This window comes from Microcaecilia unicolor, chromosome 14, assembly GCF_901765095.1.
Source record: "Microcaecilia unicolor chromosome 14, aMicUni1.1, whole genome shotgun sequence".
Classification (NCBI taxonomy): Eukaryota; Metazoa; Chordata; class Amphibia; order Gymnophiona; family Siphonopidae; genus Microcaecilia; species Microcaecilia unicolor.
In genome coordinates, this window is record NC_044044.1 from 10,029,357 (window position 1) to 10,056,518 (window position 27,162).

Here is a 27,162-nt window from a genome sequence, read left to right on the forward strand (position 1 = left end):
GTTTTTGTTGCATTTTGGAAAGTGGATGCTGGGGATGTTGTATGCTGAAAATCTCACTTTTTCGAGGACTTCCGGTGGGGCTCCCAACCAAGATGGCCACAAGTCTGTGAGCATCTGATTATTCCCTCCAGAAACTCTCCCTGGAATGATATGAAAGCAATAAATAACTCAACAGAACTCAAAAACATTTCCAGGAGATCTGGGGTTGGCAACTTTGTTCTGAACAAGGAGTTTAGCAGTACTCTGGTGAAAACAGAAGCACTGGTGTCAGGTGGAATCTCTGCATCCACTTCCAAATGCGATTGCTGGTGCAGGCTGGTTAGTGAGGGCAATGTCTTGGACTTTTGCAACGCATCCTACTTGAGAGAGTGCCAAAGAAGAGGGCCATGCAAATTGCGCATTAGACTTCTGGTGAGCATGCAGGAAGAACCAGACATGATTGAGGGAGTTCTGCGGTCCTTGCTTAGCCCTGTATTGAACGGTATTGATTACTTGCAGTGCCGATCCCAGTATTGAGCTAATTATAGGTGAGAACATATCAGGGACTGTTACAGAGAGGATGCCAAAGCAGCTGAAGGCGAAGCAGACTCCCTCCATTAAAAACCATGTTCACTGTACGTTTGGGAAGCTTTGTACGTTTGGGAAGCTTGCCAGGTGCCCTTGGCCTGGATTGGCCGCTGTCGTGGACAAGATGCTGGGCTCGATGGATCCTTGGTCTTTTCCCAGTATGGCATTACTTATGTACTTATCTGCACAGCTTATTAAAATATGGAGATATGATGAACAGCAAAGGTTCCCTCACCCCATCACTGACTAATCCTCTAATCGAAAGGAGTGGGGACCCTGAAGACATGTGGCAAAAGGTACTTTATGAAATTAAAAAATCCAGGGCCGTGATTACAGACTTAGTGGTAAAAAAGTTAGAAGAAAGGCTTGAGACCTTCTACACCAGATTAGTCGCCATGGAGGCACGGGTTAGGGACCTAGAGGGGGCCCTCTGCAGTTGCCTTCATATGAAGTTGCCTAACTTCATGCTTTCCAGGCTTGTTTGCAACCCCGCCCTTTGAAATTGAAAGCTGACAACTCTTATTACCTCAGGTTAGTGAGTCTTAGAAGTGATAGTTTGGACGTTTCATCTCAGATGCCTTTATGGTGTTCTCTGCAGGTTGAATCTCAAGGCGCAGAATGATGTAGGATCCCTTATTTTTCTCCTTGACTTGGGCATCCAGTTTGTTTCTCTTCAAGAGTAGGATCAAGGCTAGTATTCAGTAATACACCACTAAAAACGCTAGTAAAAAATAATTAAGTGGAAACTGTAAAACAATAGCTGTATACTGGTTAAGATAACTGGTTAAGATAACTGGTTATTAAAAAACGGTTAAAATAAACTGTTAAAATGAGAAGCTTATACCTCATATGATGACTATACAACTTTGTATTTGTTAACCACCGACTGGGCGTACGCCTTTGACGGTACTATGCAAGTCACATTGAGCCTGCAAATAAGTGGGAAAATGTGGGGTACAAATGCGACAAATAAATAATAAATAAAGAAAGCAAAGTTATGTGTTTTAGCAGGCAGTCAAAAAAAGGCGCCTTCCCATGTGTGTCAGCTCTGCCTCTGGTCCCGCCCTCATTTCCTGTTTCCGGAAGGGCGGGACCAGAGGCAGAGCTGAGACACATGGGAAGGCAGTCTGAAGCGCCGCTCGCCTTCACTGCAGACGCTGGACCCCGAGTTAAGAATTTTTAAATTACAGCCGGCACGCTGGAAGGCGAGGGGCTGCCGGAGGACAGGTCGTGCTTGCACTTGGAGGGGACAGAGAGAGAAGGAGGGAGGGGCGTCCTGGAACTCGAAGGGGAGGGAAGAGAGGGGGGTCCTGGAACTCGAAGGGGAGGGAGGTCCTGGAACTCGAAGGGGAGGGGGTCAGGGGGTCCTGGAACTCAAAGGGGAGGGGTGCCTGGAACTCTGAGGAGAGGGAGGGAGGTAGGGGGGTATGGAACTCGGAGGGGAGGGGGGCTGGAACTCGGAGGGGGAGAGAGGGTTAGGGAGGGGGGCGTGGAAACTTGCTAGCTCCCATTTCATTTCTTTCGGAAACGGGCCTCTCTTACTAGTTGTGTATAATTCTGGAGATTGTACCTTAAAAAGAAATGCAAACAGATGGAGTCAGTCCAGAGGGCAGCTACTAAAATGATTAGTGGTCTTTGTCATAAAGTGTGTGGAGGCAGATTTAAAGAAATCGGTATGTTTATTTTGGATGAAAGGCAGGAAAGGGGAGATACGATAGAGGCATTTAAATTTCTCCATGGCATAAATGCACAGGCGGCAGACCTCTTAATTGAAAGCAAGCTCTGAAATGAGAGGGCATAGGTTAAAGATGACAGGGGATAGACTTAAGTAATAATCTAAGCAAATATTTCTTTACAGAATGGGTGGTAGATGTGTGGAATGGCCTCCCAGTGGAGGTGGTGGAGATGAAAGACTATCTGAATTCAATAAAGTATGGGACAAGCATAGAGAATCTCTATGGGAGAGGAAAGGATTGTGGAGCTTAGTAATTGGTATGGATGAACTGACTGGATGGGCTGTATTGTGTTTATGTGCCATCCTTTTCTGTTTCTATGTATATCATCCAGTCCATGTGATTTGCTATTCTTTTGTTTCTTGATTTGGCCAATTACATATTCATGATTCACTGAGATTTGCTTCATTCCTCCAGATCATCGCCATTAAATAAAATACTAATTCTGGCATGAATAGCTCCCTGCCATCTTCCTTAGTAAAGACCAAAGCAGAGAATTCAGATCTCTCTCCGCTAGGGCCTGGTCTTTCCTTAGTTCCTTTTTTTACCAACAGGCAAAGATAGAACTCCATTTGACTTCCTGTAACATAGACTTCCTGCTCAGATTCTAATCTACTAAGTGCATTCTTTTCTGTGGCTTCTGATCAGGACATTTTTACACAACCAACACTCAGTTCTTCTGTCAGTTTCCAAAACACTGTCTATTCCTTAAGTACTTAATACAGTCTGTATGGCATTCTTTCTACAAAACAGACTTTACTTCAGGATTTGGCATTCCTGAAAACTAATCTCATTTGTATCCGCCCTGTTCCTCCTTTTGGTTTTGCTGCCTCTATCAACAGTCTGGCTTTTGTTTCATTCACAAGCAGTCTTTCAAATTAACAACTGTCTATACCTGTCTCCTGAACATCAGCTACTTTATCACTGCATCTCTTAGACCAGTATTTCCCAGGTTGTTCCTGGAGTACCCCCTTTCCAGTCAGATTTTTAGGATATCCACAATGAATATGAATGAAAAAAAATGCATATAATGGAGGCAGTGTATGTAAATCTAAGTTCATACATATTCATTGTGGATATCCCGAAAACCTTATGGCAAGGGGGTACTGTGGGACCGACTTGGGGAAACACTGTTCTAGACTCTCCTTCTTTAATGAGTTCACTTCCTGCCAGTTGAGGAACCTCAAGCACTCGTGTCACAGAATTACCATGAATGCCCTTCCTTACAGAGCTCTCTGGAGCTCCCTCTGGTGGTGAACTGCTGTATAACCCAGCACTTCCGAAACTGTGGGTCACAGCCCCAAATGGAGTTGCAAAAGTCCCCAGTTATTGGCCTCCACCTCTCATCAATCCCCATACTATAACTAGGCCTCCACAGGTTCCGTAGAATGTGAGGGATGACAGTAGTGTTGAAGCAAATGCTGTATGAGAGTCAGGAGCCACAGGGTAGATTGCACGGTAGGGCTCAGGTATTACATGATTTCTGTGGCTCTGAAAATGGGACCATGGCCACAGAAAGTTTTATAAGCACTGGTATAACCAATAACAAGCTACCCAGTGCATTGCATTACTTACAGACCTATTACTGAGAATTGTCCTCTATAGATGTACAGTTTTAATCCTTACTAATTTTTCACTGCTTAAAATTATTTATAGAAATCACCTCAAGTAATTTCTGGTTGTATCCACGTGTTTTGGTCCAGGGAAAAGTAAAAAGGCCTTACTTGGATGTTTCCAGTAGTGAGCTGCTATTGTGTGGCAGCTGTTTATCAGCTTGTTGGAATGAATTTTTGAATATGAAATCTCTGTCATGACAAGTCATTGTACAAAAAATAAAAGTGTAATCCATCCCCTCCTTTACTTAGCATTTTTGTGTGGCTCACTTGAGTTGACTATAATCATATCTGTCCAGACTGCAGTGAAGACGGAGGCTTGGTATATGCTGTTTCTTTAAATGTCATCATCAAACAGTTTGTTCATATTACAATTACATAAGTGCACAACTATGGAATGGGCTCCCAAAAGCTGTGAAAACAATCCATGACCACTTGAACTTCAGGAAATCACTAAACACTAACCTCTTCAAAAAGGCCTACCCAAACGACCCCACGTAACCCTCTTCACCTACCAACACAGCATGACTATGATCGAACAGGACAATACGCAATCTTCATCCATTCCGACCCTCCACTTATACCTCATACGATCACTATACAACTTTGTATTTGTTATCCACCGACTGGGCAAATGCCTCTGACTGTCCTATGTAAGCCACATTGAGCCTGCAAATAGGTGGGAAAATGTGGGGTACAAATGCAACAAATAAATTACTTGTCGTCTGACTTCAGGGACAGCAAGAACAGTCCTGAGCTTCTTGGTCTCTTTTGTCTATTCAGTAACTGGTTGGGTAAAAAGTCATATGTAACTACTGAACTGTGCAGACATGAAGTAAAAGTCAGAGCAGCTCTACAGAGGTATTAACTTTGACCCATATATTAAATGTTGACGAGAAGCAGATTTAGTAAACAGGGACTTGAATACATGTGGTAGCCCTGGCTGCAAGGTTGCTTACCAGGGTCAGCATTTCATGAGCCTTTGGTGCAGCTTGGGTATACTATCTCCAGTTGTTTTTGCTTGAGGCCTCTAATTAATATTTTTTTCCTTTACAGATAATTTTAGGAACAGTTTACAGCAGAGGCTGATCTGCAGTGATCCAAAGATGACAGGTGCTTCTGTGAAAGTGGCAGTGAGGGTACGACCCTTCAACGCACGGGAAATCAACAGAGATGCCAAGTGCGTGATTCAGATGCAAGGGAGCTCTACATGTAAGTACCATACTGTAGCTGCTGAGCATCTGACAGTCCTTGTTTATAGCCTACTAAGGTAGCAGGAAAAGAGAGCAGAACAAGAGGCAGGAATTTGCTGTTAAATGCACTTTAAGGATGTTCACCCAGGTGCTTTTTTTTTTTTTGACTGTGAATTTGCAGAATTTGTTTGCTGCAGGATCTCTCACAGCAATTTCATTGGAGAAACCAAAGCTTTTTCATATACTATTTTAGGATAATCTTAGAATAATCTTTGTGTTGGCTGATCAAAAAGGAATGGAAAGAGGAATCATAGAATACAACTTTACTGCTTCTTTCTCTCCTTAGAGCAGTAATTTCCAATCTTTTTGTGGCTGTGACACCATGATTGTTGCCAAATAAAACTGAGTGACCCCCCTGGAGGTGCAGAATAATGATGTACCTGTGGAGAGAACCTTGGTCATGATCTCAAAGGCAGGCTTTGTGATCCCATTTGGGTCCTGACCCACAATTCGGGAAGCTTTGCTTTAGAGGTTTAGTTTTTGTCATTCTAGTCATTTTATCCTCAGTTGCAGGGTTGTGGCCTTGGAGGATGATCTTTGGGGGATGAGAGAGTGTGTTTTTCTGATTCCTTGGTTCTGCTTTGGGGGTTCCTTCTAGACATTGAGGTGCTGATGCTCAAGAACAGCGCATCAGCCTATCTCTCCAATGTTCAAAAGAACGGTATTCAAATTATCTACACACTATACTACCACATCACTTTACTTCACACGCATTATAAAACCAAAAGCAAGGGGGTGGAGCATGCCTAGCACATGCACACTAGAGTTTCACAGTAAGCACAGCTCTTGTGCACATGCTCAGGCAAGACTGGAAGCGTGTTCTTCTGCTCCTTTAAATATAAGCATTTCAAAAATTGTTTTCTCTTGAAAAGTTCATATTTAAAAGCAGAAGAATGGCGCTGATGTATGCCTTCACTTTCTTTTTTTTGGACTTGCATGCACTTCTTTCTCGCTATTAGTATTTATAGGCTGCACGGACTTTTCCAGTGCCACCCTCGAGCTGATGGTAAGTTTCCAGTGTTAAGGGCAGCATTTGTTTCCATGCTGTTCTCTAACCATTGAAAGGGAATACAAATTGACCCCATTACCATCCATTTCAATACATTTAAATACCATTTGTGCCCATCTGTAGCACACATGCTGTTTTCTGTGCTAGAGCCCTTTGAATATCCTGCGCACGTTAACATGGCATACTTGTCTGGCGCTAATTGCCTCTAATGCCGGAGTTAGGTTTTGAGCATTGGCCCCTGAACAGCGTAAGCATCTGATTTCTGTGACTTAGTTCAGTGGGGGAAAGAAAAGAGCGATGCTTAGAAAAAAGTGCAGAATTTACTTACTGGGCACTAGGAGGAACATACAGAAGTAAGAAACTTGGAAATGTTATTTAGCACTGTTAGTATTAATTGCATGAAATTCCAGTTCCAAACTTCCCTCTTCCTCGCTTTTTTTAAATTCTCACACTTGCATTTTTTTTATACCTCATGGGAAGAATGGACTTTCCAAGTAGGACCATTTTCTGCTATATGTGATTTCAGGACTCCTGAAGTATTGTAGGATGGTGGTTCAGTAGAAACATAGCAGATAAGTGCAGATGAAGACAAGTTGGTCCATCAAGTCTGCCTATTATGTTTACTTGATCTGTGATTTTGTCTTTTGCCTTGTAGTTAAATTTGCTTTGTGTCTGTCTTAAACATGTGTTAATTCTGTCAGTAATTTGTCTCCGATAACCTCTCCTGGAAGTCTGTTCCAGCTATCCACCTCCTCAGCGGAAAAGTACATTTTTTTGGAATCCTTTTTGTAAAAATAAACAAAAATAAAAACAAAAAAGCACTTTAAAATTTTTGTTTGGCGAGAAAACACATAAAATAGAATAAATATATCCATTGCATATCACTGTTACTAGAAGGAAACAAGAGGGATCCACAGGCCCCTCCCCCCCATTTGCACATTGATTGGCTCGTGCAAGTTGAACCCTAGGCTGTCGTAATTTTCAATCTTTACCCCACACTCTACAGAGCTTTTCCTTATGAACATAATATAACTTTTCAATAAAAGTGATTTCCACTGATTGAGAAGACCAGGAAGGAACTATTTCCAGAATGTAGCTATAGTTTGACAAGCAGCATGCCCAGGAAGTTCTTTATTAGTCCACTGCAACTGCAAATCCCTCCCATAGCCCAAAAGGTAAAAAAAGATGGGCAAGAGTGAAAGATCTCCCCAGTGTAGTTCGTATGTCTCCACGAGCCTGCAGCCAAAAGAGAGAGACTACTGGGCAAGTCCACCACAAAAGGAAAAAGGTGCTTTGACCTCATACCATCTCCAGGAAAGGTCAGAGGGGGCCCACATAAAAAGGTGGGGAATCTATAAGTACAGTGCAGTAAGCAGATCATTAGTGCCAGTCTGCAACAGCATATAGACACTGAATGGACGGTGGGCCAGATAATCTCCCAGTCAGAAATATACAAGTTGCTAGACAGGTCATTGTTCATCCACAACTGAATAGCCATATATACACGATCCAGTAAGGGAATGTAATTGGCCTGGTATAAATCTTTAGGCAAGAAAGAATGACGCCCAAGTATTTAAGGGAGGTAAATTGACAAATCAAATGCAATGTGCCAGGTAGAGACCTGTGACTACCAAGCACAGAATCCTCAGATTTGTTGAGATTCAATCTATACCCTGATAAATGACCAAAGCCCTCTAGTGGGGACAGAGCTGCCCCAGAAGAGTCCAGGTGAGACATAAAAATTAAGATGTCAACAGCATAAATGGACAACCTGTGTTTGACACCATCTATCTTAAGCCATTTGATTGTCCAAGAGTCCCGTATGAGTTGAACCAGAGGTTCTACAACCAAGTCGAACAACATGGGGGATAGGGGGCAACCGTGCTTAGTCTTTCTATGGATAGAGAAAGGTGGAGACAGAGCCCCATTAATAATTGCACCCACGCCTTAAGGGAAGAGTAGAAGGTGGAAATCTATTGCATAATCTCGTCTAGTAGATCTCTTACCTTCTGCTGATTGTAATTCTATTATGTTGTGGCTAACTCTTAGCTGAATTCTTATATTGACTGAATGTAGTACCTCACTGGCCTCTAAACCTGGTGTGTGTACCATTTAAAGCATATGGTTAAAAGTGACCTAAAATAAGAGAGTCTTAAGAGATGCTGTAAATCTAGTGAACGACTGTTTTGCATGGAGTAAAGGTGTGTGTGTGGGGGGGGGAGTGGTTCTAAAGATGTAGAGCAAAGAAAAAGAAAGTGGAGTTCCTTGTAACATAGTAAGTGATGGCAGATAAAGACATGAATGGTCCATCCAGTTTGTCCAACAGTCACATTCATTATCAGTTCAAGATTAAATCAACAATGAGCGTGATATTATATACTTGATCATGGTCTTTCTTTGGTGTTTCTGGGACATAGACCGTAGAAGTCCACCTGGCTCTGTCCTTATGTTCTAACTACTGAAGTTGCCGTCAAAGCCCACTCTAGCCTATTCAAATCCATCTTGTCATTTGCAGGTCACAGACTGTAAAAGTCTGCCCGGCACTGTCCTCGCGTTCCAAATTACTGCAGTTTCTGTTGAAGCTCTCTCCAGCCCATCCTAAACCAGATTGCTATATGTGGGACTCAAACCATACAAGCCAGCCCAGCACAGCACTGACCTTAGTTGATACAGCCAGAGTTGCCATCTAAGCACCACTTGACATTCAAACACATACTCAATCTTTTAAGTTTTGTTTTTTATACCATTCATTTTCTAATTGGAGATCCTATGTGTTCATCCCACACCATTTTGAATTCTGCCACCGTTTTTTTTCTCTACAACCTCCCTCAGGAGGGCATTCCAGGCATCAACCATCCTCTACGTGAAAATGAATTTTCTGACATTATTCCTAAGTTTACTACCCCGCACCCCAATGGTCCTGACGGGGAAGGGATAACACCAGAAGATGTGAGTCCAAGGATCATAATAAACGTGTGGATGTATAAGGGATAGTGCAAACAGAAAGGTGTGAAGGGGTATCGATATAAATCACCTTATGTGTCAGACACAGTATCTTAAACCAGGAGCTAGTGTAATTGAAACAGCAAAGCTGAGGCTCAATCAAATCGCTTGGTATTACATAATAATTGGTCTGCCGATTATGTAAGCTCTGCAGCCGTTTTAGTTGATGTTGAGGTAACCTGGCATACATGGAATTAAAGTAGTCAATCCATGACAGATCAAGAGAATGTACTAGTGTCTGCAGTGCAGACATGTGGAAACTACAATGGAGGGAATGAATACGTCGTAAGATTTTAAAGATCTGTTTTTGAAATGAAAGTTCACAATCAATGGTGGTACTCAAATATTGGAATGAACTAACTGGGTTGATCCTAGTTTTCAAGCAAACGGAGGTATCTGTGGCTGAGGAGAGCTTGTCTGTTATTTTAGCAGGCTGTCATTTTTATCTTATTTTAGCACTAATTTGTGATCAAATAGCCATCTGGATATAACGGAGATACAGTGATTGGTTTTAGTCATATGGTGCTGCTGCTGAAATAAGCAGAAAGCTAGTCCTACAGCTATAAAACCTTTGACTGCTGAGGCCTTTTTCCTCCAGATATAAAATAAAAAATTTGTATATAAAAATTTGCATATAGTTAAGAAGAATTAAAGTATCTGATCTATAGCAGGGTAAAGCTTTTATTTTCCCGCATTTACTTCCCTATTTACTAAGTCACGCTAGCGGCTGCCTGTGTGATATTGCCGACACAGCCCATTCACTTTGGGAGTTAGTGTGTAGCTGAAACTGTTGGATTTGTGGGAAGTTGATTCCTTTTGTGAAGTGGGGAAAAAACATAAATATGGGAGCTTTAGAGTTTTAGATTAACTAACTCTCTCTACTACCTTACCCCCCCACCTTTTTTTTTTTACAAAGCCTTCCTAGTGGCTGCCAGTGCGGTAAAGCCAACACACCCCATTCAAAGTGAATGGGCTATGTCAGTTCAGCTTTGTAAAAAGGGGTTAGGTAGTAGGAAGGGTTAATATAAAAGTGAAGAATGGTCAGACCAAGACACGTGTGATACAAAAAAAATGTGAAAATGAAGAAACATCAGACTGAATAGCTAATATAAGGTCTAATATATACCCTGCCTGATGAGTGGGAATATTGACAAGCTGACAAAGGCTTAAATCAGATAGGAAAGAGAGAAAAGAACAGGCACGCACTGAACCTGAGTCATCTATATGAACATTAAAGTCTCCAAATAAAATAGGATTTGGAAAATGGACAATCGCTTCTGCTATGGGTTGCAGGAGAGAATCCCATCATGCAATGGAAAGTGCTGGTGGGCAGTAATAAATCAGAACATGGAGGGGCTGTGATTAAGTTTTGCAATAAGAATCTCCGAGTATGGAAGGTCGTATGGCGGAAGTTCTGTTACCAAAAGGTTACTGGAAAAAATAAGTGCTGTGCCTCCACCGCGCATATATGCGAATGAAGAGAAAAAAGCAGAGAAACTGGGAGGTAGACCTTGGTAAAGATAAGCCTCTTCACCATTCCTAATCCAAGTTTCTGTGAGACATAAATTAAAATGATAGTCTAGCAATAAGTTCTGAATTGGAAGAGATTTACATCACAGTGGTCTACAGTCTATGAAACCTGTTAAATCTAATGGGGTGGGTAAACTTTTGCAGCATATTCATCCTCAGGTGTAAGAAGTTATCCAGTATAAGCAAGGACGCTATTTTGTTTATTAAAGGTTCTCATCTCCCAGGATCTATATACCTTAGTCAATATCTATGCTTCAAATTCTGATCAAAAAGGCTTTTTTGATGAGATAGATGCCTTGCTAAAAACTTGTAGATATATTTTAACCAAAAAACTATTTATCAGACTAGTTCAGCGATCTTCCAAAGTCTTGGCTATTAAGTTTCTTTTGCTGAGCTGACGCTAATGAAAAGACCGGGGGAAGGTCCTTGAGACAGCCCAGGTTTGGGCGAAATGTGCATGTCGGACATCTTTCCCTCTGGGTCTGACAACGAGATGAGATAAGTGAAAAAGTTTTCAAAAATATAAAGAATGTTAGGTGGTAAAGAACCTATGAAGATTTTGATGTTAATTATATCACTGCAGTTGAAGTTGCAGTGACTAACATCACTGAGGTTTTTGGATAATTAGTTTTGAATAAGATATAAGATACAGAGACACATGACTTTGGAAGATCGCTGAACTAGTCTGATAAATAGTTTTTTGGTTAAAATATATCTACTGGATTTCAGAAATATAGGTTGTGTGGTGACTGGAGATCCAGTTTTAGAATTATAAACTTGCCTTGTTATTTAGCTGTTGCTAAAAACTTGGGCAGAGGGTCACCTCATTCTGGGAGGAGATTTCAACCTGACTTTTGCAAGGCCCAGGGGCCAGTGGCAGTCCCCATCAAACTTTAGTATAGCCCCCTTCCCCAATCTCCCCCCCACTTTTTCTTCAGACGTGCTGCTGGCATAGCTTCATAACAATTATTTTGTTTAATACCTGTACCACACAGCTCTCAGTGAATTTGAGCTGCTAAAATCCCACTCTGTTCTCACAAGACTGATCAAGACCACTTTAACCACCTATGGGACTCTGGTCCAAGTTTTGTAGATGACCTCCTCCCGGTCCAGTGTAGCCTTTCACCACCCTCACCCCCAGTCTAGTGATGCAGTTTCCTTAGTCCCCTGCCGGTCAAGCTTCTCCCCGCCTAACAAAAAAAAAAGGGCATGGTGCACAGCTGTTGTCTAGGCAGAGCCAGTAGTAGCCTACACAGCAGCCTCCATATCTTTATACCACATTTTTTTGCTGGAAGTATCGGGGCTAGCTGGGGGGAGGGGGTAAGGAAACTAGTGGGCCAGGGGAGGGGAGACAAGATAGATGCTGGACCATAGTACAGAGATGCTAAGAGGAGACCAACCAAAAGAGTATATTTACCACTTGAGTGAGATTTTTCTTGTGGGCATTTATGGTCTAAATTTGGTACGGTGGTGAAGGGACTGAGGCCTGAGGAAAGGCTCCTGGCCATCCATATTGACAAGTAAGTGCCTTCATATACACCTAAAAATGGATTTCTACATCATGGGTGATATGGTACTTATTTTAAACTCAATTATTTCAAACACTTACCAAAACTAAACCATATACACATCTATGGAAACATAAGTACATAAGCATCATTGTACTGTGATAGACCAAAGGTCCATCAAGCCCAGAATCCTGTTTCCAATAGTGCCAATCCAGGTCAGAAGTACCTGGGGATCCCAAAAAAGCAAAGTTGTCATGCTGCTTGTCTCAGGAATAAGCAATACATTTTTCTCAAGTTCATCCTAATAATGGATTAGGACTTTTAGGATCTTGTCCAAACTGTTTTTTTAAACCCTGCTATGTTAACTACTTTTACCACATTCTCTGGCAGCAACTTCCAGAGCTTACAGTGATGTGAACACCCCCCCCCCCCCCCCGCCGATTTGATTACACTATTTTTTCTCCTCGCAATAACTTGGGTTCTGTTCCATCAAATTTTCAGAGTTATTTTCTTGACCTCATATGTATTATAGTTTATGTGCAGCATTCCATTAGGAAGGAAAAAAAAGAAAAACGGAGAGGGTGTATTTCAGAAAAAGGCTGTTATAATTGGGTAAAAGTTCAACACAGTGCTTTCCAGTATTGAGAATTCTCAGAACTAAATTCCTGTTGAGACACAAAAGCTGCCTTCTTCCTCTCCCTCCGTGGTTCTGACTAAATTTAGCTCTTCTGGTAGAAAGGTTGGTGCAAGAATCCTGACAGCTGCTGGCTGGTCCTTCAGATCTTTGGGAGACTTCCAGGATGGGGGAGAAGGGAGCAAAGGGATCAGGTGAGAGAGCAGTAGGCGTGGGTTTGTAGGGTGTGTCTAGAAGAAAATGAACAAAGCTTAACGTTAGCCTGAGCTAGATAACATGACTTTGTCTTACTGTTTGCCACCTCATTGGCAGTGGTAAAATAGATCCTAGAACAACTTGGAAGCCACAGGTATGATGAGAATGCTAGGCTGACTGGTCAGCACTAATGTCTCATAGAATGAGATGGAGATACAGAGGTTGCTGGAACTTTTTTTTTCTTGTTACATTTTTTTTTACTTATTTTACTTTTTTATTGTTTTTGTATCTTTATTATTAAAGAATCTTTTTATTGATTATAGAAACACAATAAACAGGTGAACACAGATGAAAAATAGTACAAAACCATACAAACAGCTTCTCCCCCTCCCTTAAACTTTGACGACCATCAGCAGAAATAAAGCAGTCCGAGGCCTGGACTCTGATGACTCGAACCAGAATCAAACCCCCACTACCCTCTCCCCCCAAAAAAAACTATTTAGAGAGGTACCCAAGTAGGACCTTGAAAGGCATTCAAGTCTTGACTTCTCACTTTGGATGAAACTGAGTTCAGATAAGGTTTCCAAATAGATAAGAAGCGTTTTTGTCTCCTGGGATGTTCCTCACCCCATATCATTCCCACAACATCAGAGCGTGGATCTACTGGAAAGTAGGAGGTGCGTCCTGCATCCAATGGTTTAATATGCATTTCTTCCCCACCATATAAGCCTTGCCTAAAAAATACCGCTCACCGCAACCCCAAGCCACGATGAACAAGCTTTGATTAAAAGTGAGCCCCACTGCTGAGTACTGTTAAGGAGAGTCCCAACAGGCGCTGCAAATAGGTGAGAAGAGCTATCCAGAATGCTTGTATTTGCCTACATTGCAATATTCCATGAAAAAAAGTATTGTCGTGAGTGTTACAGTTCAAAGAGATAGAGGTGTTGGCACAACCTGTAACCTTTCTGAGAAGCTCAGAGAGAAGAGGATATTTTTCTGGTAAGTGAGCACTATTTTGCTTTGTGCTTTGGGAACTTAAAAGATTGGGGTTTAAAGGAGGAATTGTAGGTTAGTGATAGGCAAAATAAAAATATAAAAAGCAAATTTTATCAACTGATCTCCATAGTTTTTTCCACTTAGTTTTAAAAACTTTGTACCACAGCATTAACAGATAGAATCTAGAAGGCACTGCAGTGATCTAGTTTAGACTATCGTCCGCCTGGCCAGGATGAACAGACGGATGCAGAAATGTTAAAGGAAATTAGGGACGCAAACAAACTAGGCAACACCATAATAATGGGTGATTTCAATTACCCCGATATTGACTGGGTAAATGTAACATCGGGGCACGCTAGGGAGGTAAAATTTCTTGATGAAATTAAAGACAGCTTTATGGAGCAGCTGGTACAGGAGCCGACGAGAGAAGGAAAAGTTGTAGATAGTAACATAATAGATGACGGCAGAAAAAGACCTGCACGGTCCATCCAGTCTGCCCAACAACATAAACTCATATGTGCTACTTTTTGTGCATACCTGACCTTGATTTGTATCTACCATTTTCAGGGCACAGACCATAGAAGTCTGCCCAGCACTAGCCCCGCCTCCCACCACCGGCTCTGCCACCCAATCTCGGCTAAGCTTCTGAGGGATCCATTCCTTCTGAACAGGATTCCTTTATGTTTATCCCATGCATGTTTGAATTCCGTTACCGTTTTCATCTCCACCACCTCCCGTGGGAGGGATTCCAAGTATCCACCACTCTCTCTGTGAAAAAAATACTTTCTGACATTTTTCGAGTCTGCCCCCCTTCAATCTCATTTCATGTCCTCTTGTTCTACAGCCTTCCCATCTACAGAAAAGGTTTGTTTGCGGATTAATACCGTTCAAATATTTGAACGTCTGTATCATATCACCTCTGTTTCTCCTTTCCTCCAGGGTATACATGTTCAGGTCAGCAAGTCTCTCCTCATATGTCTTGTAATGCAAATCCGATACCATTCTCGTAGGTTTTCTTTGCACCACTTCAATTCTTTTTACATCTTTAGCAAGATACAGCCTCCAAAACTGAACACAATACTCCAGGTGGGGCCTCACCAACGACTTATACAGGGTCATTAAAACCTCTTTTCTTCTGCTGGTCACACCTCTCTCTATACAGCCTAGCAACCTTCTAGCTACGGCCACCGCCTTGTCACACTGTTTTGTCACCTTCAGATCCTCAGATACTATCACCCCAAGATTCCTCTCTCCGTCTGTACATATCAGACTATTACCGCCTAACACGTACGTCTCTCGTGGATTTCTACTCCCTAAGTGCATCACTTTGCATTTCTTTGCATTGAATTTTATTTGCTAAACCTTAGACCATTTTTCTAGCTTCTGCAGATCCTTTTCCATGTTTTCCAATCCCTCCCGAGTGTCTTCTGTGTGACAAATCTTAGTATTATCCACAAAAGGCAAACTTTATCTTCTAACCCTTCGGCAATGTCACTCACAAATATATTGAACAGAATCGGCCCCAGCACCAATTCCTGAGGCACTCCACTACTCACCTTTCCCTCATCTGAGCAAATTCCGGAGTGCATGGTCTGGTGCGGGAGGTAATGGTGCTGGGGCCGCTTGATAACAGTGATCATAATATGTTCGGATTTGATAAAATGAGAAGATCGGTGAAAAAAGAAAATTAGAGAAGCAACTGCGAGGGTCAAAAATTTACATCAGGTGTGGATGCTGTTCAAAAACACCATCCTGGAAGCCCAGGACAAATATATTCTGCGTATTAAAAAAGGAGGATGGAAGACCAAACGACAGCCGGTGTGGTTAAAAAGTGAGGTGAAGGAAGCTATTAGAGCTAAAAGAAAATCTAACTGAAAATAATAAGAAACAGCATAAGGAATGGCAAGTCAAATGCAAAGCGCTGATAAGGAAGGCTAAGAGGGACTTCGAAAAAAAGATTGCGTTGGAGGCAAAACACATAGTAAAATTATTTTTAAGTATGTTAAAAGCAGGAAGCCAGATGATCAAGGAAGACAAAACTTTAGTGGAGAGATTAAATGAATTCCATCAAGCCCAGCATCCTGTTTCCAACAGTGGCAATCCAGGTCACAAATACCTGGCAAGATCCTAAAAAAGTACAAAACATTTTATACTTCTTATCCCAGAAATAGTGGATTTTCCCCAAGTCCATTTAATAATGGTCTGTGGACTTTTCCTTTAGGAAGCCGTCCAAACTTTTTTCAAACTCCGCTAAGCTATCCGCCTTTACCACAGTCTCTGGCAACGAATTCCAGAGTTTAATTACACGTTGAGTGAAGAAAACTTTTCTCTAATTCGTGTAGGAGTGAGATTTAAATACCCACGTATATGGCATTACAATAATCTAATTTTGGATAGTACTAGAGATTGGATGATAGTTTGGAGCTTGGGAAGAAAGGACACAATCTTTTTAACTTCCATAGTGTATGGAAGTCGCTCAAGACCACCTTTGAGACCTGAGCTTCGAATGATAAATGCTGGTCAGTGGTGATGCCGAGGATTTCATTGATTGATCTAATCTAAGTCATATAATGTGTTGTCAGTAATGAAAAATGGGTTGATAGGGAGGAGTGTAGAAAGTCGTGCGTGCAGGAGATTGAGTGGGTGTTGACGTTTTAAAAAAGCCTTTTCGAATGCGACATCTGTGTATAATGTAGACCTCATCTCTAGGATGACTTAATAAACAAACATTATTATACTGTTGCATATCGGGAATTCCCAAGCCCTCCTCTCCCCAAGAGCTGATCAGGTAGCTCCATCTCATTTTTGGCTTCCTCCCGGACCAACAAACTTTACTGATTAGCACTGCCAAATCTTTATGCAAGAGAGGTATGGACAGAAGCTGCAGCACATATGACCACTGGAGAAAAATGATCATACGAAAGAAATGTATTTTGCCCATTATTGATAAAGGCAAGTGCACATGTTGCTCCATCTGCATTTTAGTGTCTTGCAAAAGTTTGGTGACATTGAATCTATAAAATTGCTGGGGGTCGTGAGGTAGTCTAATACTTAAATATTGAAAAGAATGCTTTGCCCACCAAAACAGAAATGTGGCCCCCCATTCCCTATGCATCGTCGTCGTCCCTGTCAGCGCTTCCAACTTACCTAGATTCAACCAGAAACCTGAGAAGTCACCATACTCCTGAAAGCTTTCCAGGAGAACAGGAAGGGATGTTTGGGGATCCTAGAAATATACCAGCAAATCATCTGCAAAGGCCTCGATTTTGAGCACATGAGCTCCTAGCAAGAAATCCTTGATCTCCAGATTGCTTTGGATTTTATGAATCAAAGGGTCAAGAGTTAAAACAAAAAGTAAAGATTTACTTTTTTTGTGGAGTGAAGATACAGATTTTTCCTGATAGTTACCCAATTAAGGCGGAAACAATTTCTTCAATTTAAACCTAGGGCCTTAGCCCTGGGTGCAACTTTTTTCTTGAAATTTCCCTCCAAATGTTTGATTACTCTTGCAAATGTTAAATATATTTTCTTTGAACCTGAGCAGCTAGAAAGATTTATGATAGGGAAGCTAAATAATTCATCTTGATACGGTTTAAATATTTTAATGTTCTCCAGGTTTTGTGATGTTGTACTCAGATTTCTGATTTGAATTATTTCTTATTTTATTTTTCTCTGCCTTCAATGATGTGGACGATTGTTTTCTTTGTTTCAACAATTTTTATTGATGATTCAACAGGATAAACAACTGACAAGCTCCATTTACCATGTACTGGAACCAAAACATCCAAATAAGAGCAGAGTAACATTCTCTTCATCAAAGTTTTAACATTTCCTTTTCACCCTACCCAATCCCCACCCGCCTAGAGTCCGTCGAACAAATTAGATATGTTCATTTAGCAGTCCATGGATTTTACATTCAGTGATATACAATGTGATCAGCAGCACTCATAAAAGTAGGTGCTGGAAAGAATGTCAAATCTCTTAAGAGCAGAGCAATATCTCTACCAATGAATAGGACAAGTCAATAGAGAATAGGTGAAACAGTAGTTGTCTAGGAGAACCAAAACAGATGCCAGATTTATTTGTTTAGAAATTCTTTACATTACATTTCTGACTTGTATCCCACCTACACCTCACAGTTCTAAGCAGCTCACTTTGGTCAAGAGGCCAGCACAATCCCTGGGAATTACATAAACCCAACATAAAATACTGTTAAGATATTAAACTTCTCGTAAAGTGAATCTCCTAATGAGACATGTTTTAATCTTCTTTCTAAATGTAAGATATTGTTGTGGAAAAACATAAAATTTACCAAAATCCTTCCAAAGCCCTGCAGCTTGGAAAGCCCATGATTTCTCAAAAAGTGTTAGTCGCTTCTATCCCTTAGCCGAAGAAACAGTGAACCACATAGTATTGCCTACTCTCCTAAGTCTCGAAACAGCTCCAAAACAAAAGTGAGATAAAAAAAACAATCTGGATCCAGACCTATACTGTAGATCTAAGCATTCTTCTTGGCTTCCATTAAAATGTAAACGTTATACTTACAAACAATATACCATTATATAATTCATATAAAATATTTACAGTACCATATCAACTACTTCCAACAGAAGCTTACATTTAGATCATTCAGTAAAATAATAGGCAAATAAAAGGGTTTTATATATTTTTTTCTTTACCTCCTTCACATCAGTCCACAAGGTAATGTGTTCCATAAGAAATGTTCCAGGGTAAAACAAGCTGTCTCATGCATGATTGCCTTACACACCAGCTGCAAAGAGGAAACTGCCAACAAACCTTGTTCTTGTGATTGTAAAGGGAAATGGGACTTGATTTACCGCCTTTCTGAGGTTTTTTTTTTGCAACTACATTCAAAGCGGTTTACATATATTCAGGTACTTATTTTGTACCAGGGGCAGTGGAAGGTTAAGTGACTTGCCCAGAGTCACAAGGAGCTGCAGTGGGAATCGAACTCAGTTCCCCAGGATCAAAGTCCACTGCACTAACCACTAGGCTACTCCTCCACTAGCAACATTACATGTAGAAGCCTGCCCCTGCAGATCAGCAGTGCGGCCGCGCAGGCTTCTGTTTCTGTGAGTCTGACGTGCAGGACGTCAGACTCACAGAAACAGAAGCCTGCGTGGCCGCGTTGCTGATCTGCAAGGGCAGGCTTCTACATGGAATGTTGCTAGTGGAATAGCAACATTCCATGTAGAATCTACAAATAGTTTCCACATTCCATGTAGAATCTCAAATAGAGAAAGGGAAATGGGACTTGATATACTGCCTTTCTGAGATTTTTTTGCAACTACATTCAAAGTGGTTTACATATATCCAGGTACTTATTTTGTACCGGGGCAATGGAGAGTTAAGTGACTTGACCAGAGTCACAAGGAGCTGCAGTGGGAATCGAAGTCGAACCCAGTTCCCCAGGATCAGAGTCCACTGCACTAACCACTAGGCTGCTACTCCACTGTTACTGGGGCCCTTTTTCTAAGCTGTGCTATGCACTTAAGGATCCTTTTACAAAGGCACGCTAGCATTTTTAGTCTGTGTGCTAAACGCTAGACACCCATAAGAATATATGGGTGACTCTAGCGTTTATCGCTCGCTAAAAGTTAGCACGCACTTAAAAACTCTAGTGAGCCTTTGTAAAAGACCCCCTTAATGCATGCTTAACGCAGGTTAAAAACCTCTATCATGGGGTGTGCTCAGGTGTCCTGTGGTAGTTTCGATCAGTGAGTACTTCCCACCAGCTAAAAAGTGGATTTAATTTTTAGCGCTGGGGTGGAGAGTAGGTTTGTTCTGCGCTATCAGTTAGCCAAGTATATTGCTGCATGCTAACCGATTAGTGCAGGGAGTGTGTTAACTGCAAAGAACTTTTGTTTAAGCATATTTAAACACAAGAACTAATAGTTTAAATTTGGTGCAGATTGCTGTTAGTAATCAGTGCTTCCTATTCATCTTGCTAGAGCGAATTCCTTCAAAATGGCGGTAAATAAATCCTAATAAATAATAATAAATATGTTGTCCTACCAGGAGGCAGAGAATCTGAACTTTTCCACTGACATCACAAATATAAGGAGTGGTGCAGCCTGGGAACTTGTCAATGTTTTTCTGCTTCCAGCAGCTAGTAAAGGTTGGACTGATGCAGCAGGTTTGTCTCTCCAGGGGTGTAGTTTGTGGTCTACAGCCCATGAAGTAAGGGCTTGGACTGTGTTTAGCTCCAAGGAATCAGTCCACAGGCTTCAGCTTATGAGGCTAGCTGTATGGGGTCCAACAGGGTCTCCACCAGGAAGGGTGAGTGTGCTAGTTCAATTCCTGTCCCCCCCCCCTCCTCACCCGGCCCAACTACAGACTGCAAAAACATTGTCTCAGGGACAGACTTAGATTGTAAGCTCTCTGGGTACAGAGAAATACCTTGAGATATCACTGGAAAAATGTAAGTTAAATACTAAATAAATTAAAATAAATAAGTAAAGGAATGCAGGGTTTTATTTTATTTCTGGCCAGCTGTTTGTCTCATAAAGTTTCTTGGGAAAAAAAAATCAGACACATGCCTAACTAAGGCTTGATAAGAGGCAGTCAGCTGCGGCTGAGAGGCAGGCCCAGGCTGTGTGGGAGATGGGAGTCAGGGTTTTTTCATAAGTAATAAAGGGGAGCCTGCTGCTTGAAGCGGCTCAGAGAAAAATGACCAAAGTGGTACGGGGTTTGTTTTGGAAGGTGTATGAGGAGAGATTTGAGGACCTAAACATGTATACCCTGGAGGAAAGGAGAAACAGGGGTGATATAGTACAGATGTTCAAATATTTTAAAGGTATTAATTTACAAACAAACCTTTTCCAGCGACAGGAAGGTGGTAGAACAAGAGGACATGAATTGAGGTTGTGGGGTGCCGACTGGGGAATAATGTCGGGAAGTACTTTTTCACGGAGAGGGTGGTAGATACCTGGAATGCCTTCCCGTGGGAGGTGGTAGAGGTGAAAATTGGTGTTCCTAATTTTATATTTTGTTTTTATTTTTTTTAATGTTTTTTTTTTTGTATTGTAAACCATTTGTTACTGTATTGTTAAGCAGTATATTAAATTTAATAAACATGAATTACTTTTTGGTATGTTTATGTCTATAATTACGTATGTTTTTATGGCAGCCGCTTAGGTTTAAGCGGAGTACAAAAGTTTTTAAATTAAATAAATAAGGGGCCCTTTTTCTATGCTGTGGTAAAAGGGAGCCTGTGCTACTGGTGCATGTTTTTGATGAGTGCTGACGTCTTTTTTTTTTTTTTTTTTTTTTTTAAGAAATGGCCATGTGTTAAGTGAACCACTTACCACACAGCCATTACTGCTGAGTAAGCACTGGCGCTATAAAAAATAGAAAATATTTTTGTAGTGCCAGAAATGGTGCGCACTGGGGATGGGAACAATCACTGGGCTCCTGCAGTAGCCCAGCAGTAGTTCTAGATTGGTTCGCAGCAAGCCCATAGCTGCTCGCCAACCCGTTTTTAAAATGGCCCCTGTGGATGTGTTTTTCAAGGCCCCAAGCCTGCCCTCACTCACGCTACTACAGGATTTATTTAGCGCCTTTTTGCAGAAATTCACCCAAGGAGTGTACAGCAGTGTCATCCTTGCCTCTCTCATAAAGCTGACTTTTGATCTAATAGAGTCTGCTTCACTCAAGCTTATCATCTGGAAAATGCTTTTTCTATTAGCAGTTCAGTTTGAAGAATAAGTAAACTTCAAACCTTAGGAAGAATGTAAAGAGCTACCCTGTTGTGATGAAACTCATAGGTAAGTTCCTACAAAAGATAGTTTAGCCTTTTCATGTCAGTGAGAAAATGGTGTTCCCTACCTTTTTCCCTAACCCTTATAAGAATCCATGCCTCCATATTCTGTGCTGTAAAGGGGCTCTCGTTTACTACCTCAAAGAATTAAAATCATTAGAAAATCTGGGCAACTCAGTTTCCATACAGATGTTTAAGTATGAGTGTAGAATTGTTTGTGTTCTTTGACTTTAATCATTTGCAAAACGTTTTAGATGCCAAGGTGTTTTCTTCCAGTCTGGCTGTTCCTTTTTCATTTGCTTGGTATAATCTCATTTATGAGTGTAATTAGTTTGGCATTTGCCTCTGATTTTTACTTGTAAAATTTCTTCTTTTCAAAGAGGATTCCAGCACGTCTGTATTTTTCTTATTTTATTTTGGGGTTAGAGTAAGTGCATTGTATAATGTTTCATTTCCTTTCTTCCCTAGGCAGGATTGTTCTTGTTTTTCTTTTTTGGGATCAGTGTATCTTATTGCTGATTTCAGAGTTTCGTGAAATTTATGTAAATGGTCCTAAATACAACATTTTAAAAAAAGAAAATCTAGGCAGCTATTTATCTTCTTTGATTCCAACAAGCATTGGGTATAACCCTGGCTGCCTTATTGGGCCAGACTGGATGGACCAAATAGGACTTTACTGCTGTCATTTACTATATAACCAGTAAAGTGAAACATCATCAAATCGAAGCCATTGTAACTTTCTTGAAATCAGCTTTTTTGGATACCATATGCAAAGCAGCAACTCTTGCTTCATATCTTTACTTCATACTACTGCTTATATAAATATAAGAATATAAAAGTAGCCATACTGGGTCAGACCAGTGGTCCATCTAGTCCAGTATCCTGTTTTCCAAACAGTGGCCAAGCCAGGTCACAAGTACCTGGCAGAAACTCAAATCATTGCAGTACGCCATACTACAAATCCTAGGGCAAGCAGTTGCTTCCCTTGTCTGTCTCAATAGCAGACAATGGACTTTCCCTCCACAAATTTGTCCAAACCTTTTTTAAACCCAGATACACTAACTGCTGTTACCACATCCTCTGGCAAAGAGTTCCAGAGTTTATTCGTTGAGTGAAAGAATATTTCCTCGTATTTGTTTTAAAAGTATTTCAATGTAACTTCCTCAAGTGTCCGCTAGTCTTTGTACTTTTGGAACGAGTTTAAAAAAAAAAAAAAAAGTTCACTTCTACTCATTCTACACCACTCAGGATTTTGTAGACCTCAATTGTATCTCCCCTTATCAATCTCTTTTCCAAGCTGAAGTGCCCTAACCTCCTTTAGCCTTTCCTCATGAGAGAGGAGTTCCACCCCCTTTATCATTTTGGTTGTTCTTGTTTGAACCTTTTCCAATTCCTCTACATCTTTGAGATACGGCGACCAGAACTGAATGCAGTACTCAAGGTGCAGGTGCACCATGGAACAATACAAAGGCATTACAGTATTTTTGGTCTTATTCATCATCCCTTTCCTGCTTGGAACAGTTCACCCAGAGACAGTGCCTTTGGTTGAGCTGTTCTGGCCAACCTGTCTTTGTAACATTCACAACTCTTGCATTTTTCTTAGGGCTGCTCCTAAGTGATGGACACATTATAGCTAAACTGAGCATCCTTGATTTTAGGGGCACCCACTTGTGTGACTATCGTAATCCTGCTTGTTGATGGAAAAAGCATTCTATTACTTCTAAGGAGGTGCAGCAAGACTGGTTAGTCACACAATTCCACCTACCTTACCAAGAGTTGTATTACTTGAGTTATGCAATTAACTGATGGGCTGAGGAGACGAGAAAGATAGTATATGGTCAAACCTTTATATTAATTCTCCAGTCTGGGAGGCCAAGGCTCAAAGGTTCATAATTAGAAAAATTGCTGTGGCATGCTCAAAAGTAAAATCACAGCAAATCTGCTGTTCAGTGCAAAATATGCCAACTTTTATGTTGGTGCCTGAGTGGTGATTGGCACAGGCACTGACAGGAAAGCTGACGTAAAAAGCATGATGCAGCAAGCCCCTAACCCCCAACTCAACCTGACACATCTTCCCCCCCCCCCAAACATATCTAGCAGCACCTCCTCAGATCTGACCCCCGCTTCCACAAACCTTAAGAAAATGTCCTGGGGTCCAGTGGCCCAGCCAGGCTTCCCCCCGCCCCAGTCACTTTGGCCTGGTGGGCTATTAGAAGTCCGGCTACCCCCCAGACCCCCATATCTTATAGGAAGCAGGAGTGATGCCATCTTCAAAATGGTGTTGTGTTGCCCTATACAGTGCATCCTGGGATGTACTGGGTAGGACATGACTACCATTTAAGGGAATGAGGACAATGCTAGATGAACGTCTGACAGATCAGGATGGGCTGCAGCAGGTTTCGATGTCAACTCCAGTAGTTGGGAAATAGTGCCAGTGTAGGGCAAACTTTCTGGTCTGAGCCCTGAAAATGGCAAGGATGGATCAGACCAAATAAGTGGAAGTTTTATACCACATTCATATCATGTGCTATGAGTGCAAGTCCTATATCTCAGTTGGGGAGGGGAAGATGTCGTAAAGTGGAACGTATCAATAAAACGTTGTAATACTATTGAATTGTTCAGTAGCGATTTGATAATGAATGTGACTGTTGGGCAGACTGGACAGACCATGCTGCTGGTCTTTATCTGCCATCATATACAGTACTATGTTAACGCTTGCGGTACTTTTGAGCATCTGCCTCTGGTAAAGCTATTTCGTCCTGGAGCCATCAGGTGATATCACCACTTGTGTGCCTGATCAGTCTTGCTGTCTGTGGAAAACACCTGTTAAAGATTAGAAGCGGTGCTTTTTTTACATTGTTGATCTGTCACAATAGTACTAGAACATTGTGACATTAGTCAGAAGTATGTGCTAGCACATGATAAGGAGGGGGTGGACTGATCCAAGCAGTAGTGGGAATAATATATGGAATTTTGGAGCAATTTAAGGTCTTACTGCTTTTACAATATAATGGTGCCCCCTAAGTATACCTTAAAAAAAAAAGAGAAGGGATACAAGCTTTAAAATTCTTTCCTGATCTGAACTATACAGTAACCTTTACCTGCAAATTTCTGGTCTTTCTTCTCATGCTGCTCTTGTTTCCTGCCCTTTCCTCTGTTTTTTTTTTTTTTTTACTTAAACCATTTTTCTTTTCCTCTTTACTTCTCTTTTGTGTGTTCACTGTATTCTTTCCCGCCTTCCTTTTCTCTCTCCTTGCCATTCTCTTTCATCAGTCACTCTCTCATGTGTATCTATCTATAAAGGTGTGTGTGTGTCTGCCTCTTTTTTTCCTCTCTTTTGAGTCCCAGCAGTTTCCTTCTGCTACCTTGGACTTCAAGTGCAATCTGAACTGGTACTGGATTCCAGCACCACAAGACTTCATTCACAGCTTATCAGGGATTTTCTCCCATTTTTATATTCCCTACCAACCCACTTAGTGTGGTTATTTCAACAACACGACTCTTTGTCACTTCGCTTGCAATAAAGAATTGTTTCTTTATAGACGTCTCCTCTGGTGTTTAGAAGAGCCTACCTTTCCTACTTCTTGCTTCTGCAACCTTTTACGTAGGAACCAGTGTACCTCCACCCCTTTGGGGTGGTTTTCTTTGAACAACACGACTCAGCCAGGGGGCATGCACCTTGTCTGCTTCTGGAACACTACAAAAAAGCAAAACAGCGAAGATGACTAACAAAACAAAAATTAAAAAAATTAAAAACAAGAAAATATCAAATTTGTATTTAAAAATACAAATACATAAAAAAATAAAAAGGACGACACTTGTTCATAAAAAATTAAAACACTTTATTAGCCAAAGGATAGCAGGGAGAAATGGACTCGACACAGCTGTGTTTCGGCCATGCAGGCCTGCGTCAGGAGTCTTCTCACCGTGTGTTGATTTTTAACTCTATCCAATTGTAAAAGGAATATGTGTGTCACTTTCTGAACTATAGCCTTAGGTAAACCTTGAAAACAAAGTGAAGAATAAACCGTCAAGAGCAGCGTCTCGTCTCTGTAAAGTCCACGGTGAGAAGACTCCTGACGCAGGCCTGCATGGCTGAAACACAGCTGTGTCGAGTCCATTTCTCCCTGCTATCCTTTGGCTAATAAAGTGTTTTAATTTTTTATGAACAAGTGTCGTCCTTTTTATTTTTTTATGTATTTGTATTTTTAAATACAAATTTGATATTTTCTTGTTTTTAATTTTTTTTATTTTTGTTTTGTTAGTCATCTTCGCTGTTTTGCTTTTTTGGCTGTTTTTCTTGCGAAGACTGGTTTCTTCTGTTTTTTGTACTATCTGGAACACTACAGTCATGGACTTTATATCTAAGCACTAGAAATTGCCATTATGTTATGACTGGGATGCCCTCCCATCCAGGGATTGTCAACACTGCTTCAGCAGCAGTCTACCCAGCATGGGAAGCAGAAGACCTGGCCCAGGAATTGAACCCAGAGAGTCCTTTGTGATAGTGCGCTGCAGTTTTCACTCAGTCACTGAGATGGCATATTTTGTGCCGGGTCTATATCGAGGATAAGGTGAAAAGTCTACCAGAGGTAGACAAACACCAAAATCCCACAAGGAATCAACAGCACAAAGACAGTGGGAAGTGAGCCAATGACTCAAGAAACCGGGGCAACAGACAAATATCTAAAGACGTTTATTGAAGACTCAACGCAAATCTGTGTTTCAGCCACAGGCCTGCCTCAGGAGTCTTGATAGCTGTATGAATAGATGAATCTCCGAAAGATGGTTACCTTGAAATATAGTAATATGTAGTTGGTCTTGAAAAAGACCTTTAAAAGAAAATTGACAAGTGATTTTACTTTGAGCATGCCGCAGCAATTTTTCTAATTGGAAACCTTTGAGTCTCGGCCTTCCAGACTAGAGAATTAGTGTAAAGTTCTGACCATATACTATCTTTCCCTCTCCTCATCCCATCAGTTAATTCTATAGCTGAAGTAAGGTGGGAAGGTAGGTGGAATTGTGTGACCAACCAATCCTGCTGCTTATGGAAGACACCTCCTTAGAAGTAATAGAATTCTTTTTCCATCAACGAGCAGAATTACGATAGTCACACAAGTGGGTGCCTCCTAAAATCAAGGATACTTAGTTTAGCTGTAATTTGTCCATCATTTAAGAGCAGCCCTAAGAAAAATTCAAGAGTTGTGAGTGTTACAAATAAATAAACATAAACATGGTCTTTCATCATGTCATTCTTGCTTCATCTTTCACTGCATGGTTGCAGCAGATTGCTATGAAACCTGTTTCAGCTTCCCCACCTGCTGGCCCCAACAGTTGGTGT

The 27,162-nt window shown here is 41.2% G+C and overlaps 1 protein-coding gene across 2 annotated transcripts in view; it reads left to right on the forward strand.

The window, feature by feature from the left end:
• KIF1C (kinesin family member 1C) overlaps positions 1-27,162 on the forward strand; it is a 199,345-nt gene that overhangs the window by 65,469 nt on the left and 106,714 nt on the right. For both annotated transcript variants that reach the window (XM_030187259.1, XM_030187260.1), the window contains exon 2: positions 4,970-5,125. In XM_030187259.1, coding sequence (XP_030043119.1) covers positions 5,020-5,125 — 106 coding nt within the window. In that variant the 5' untranslated portion in view covers positions 4,970-5,019. The remainder of the gene's footprint in view (positions 1-4,969; positions 5,126-27,162) is intronic.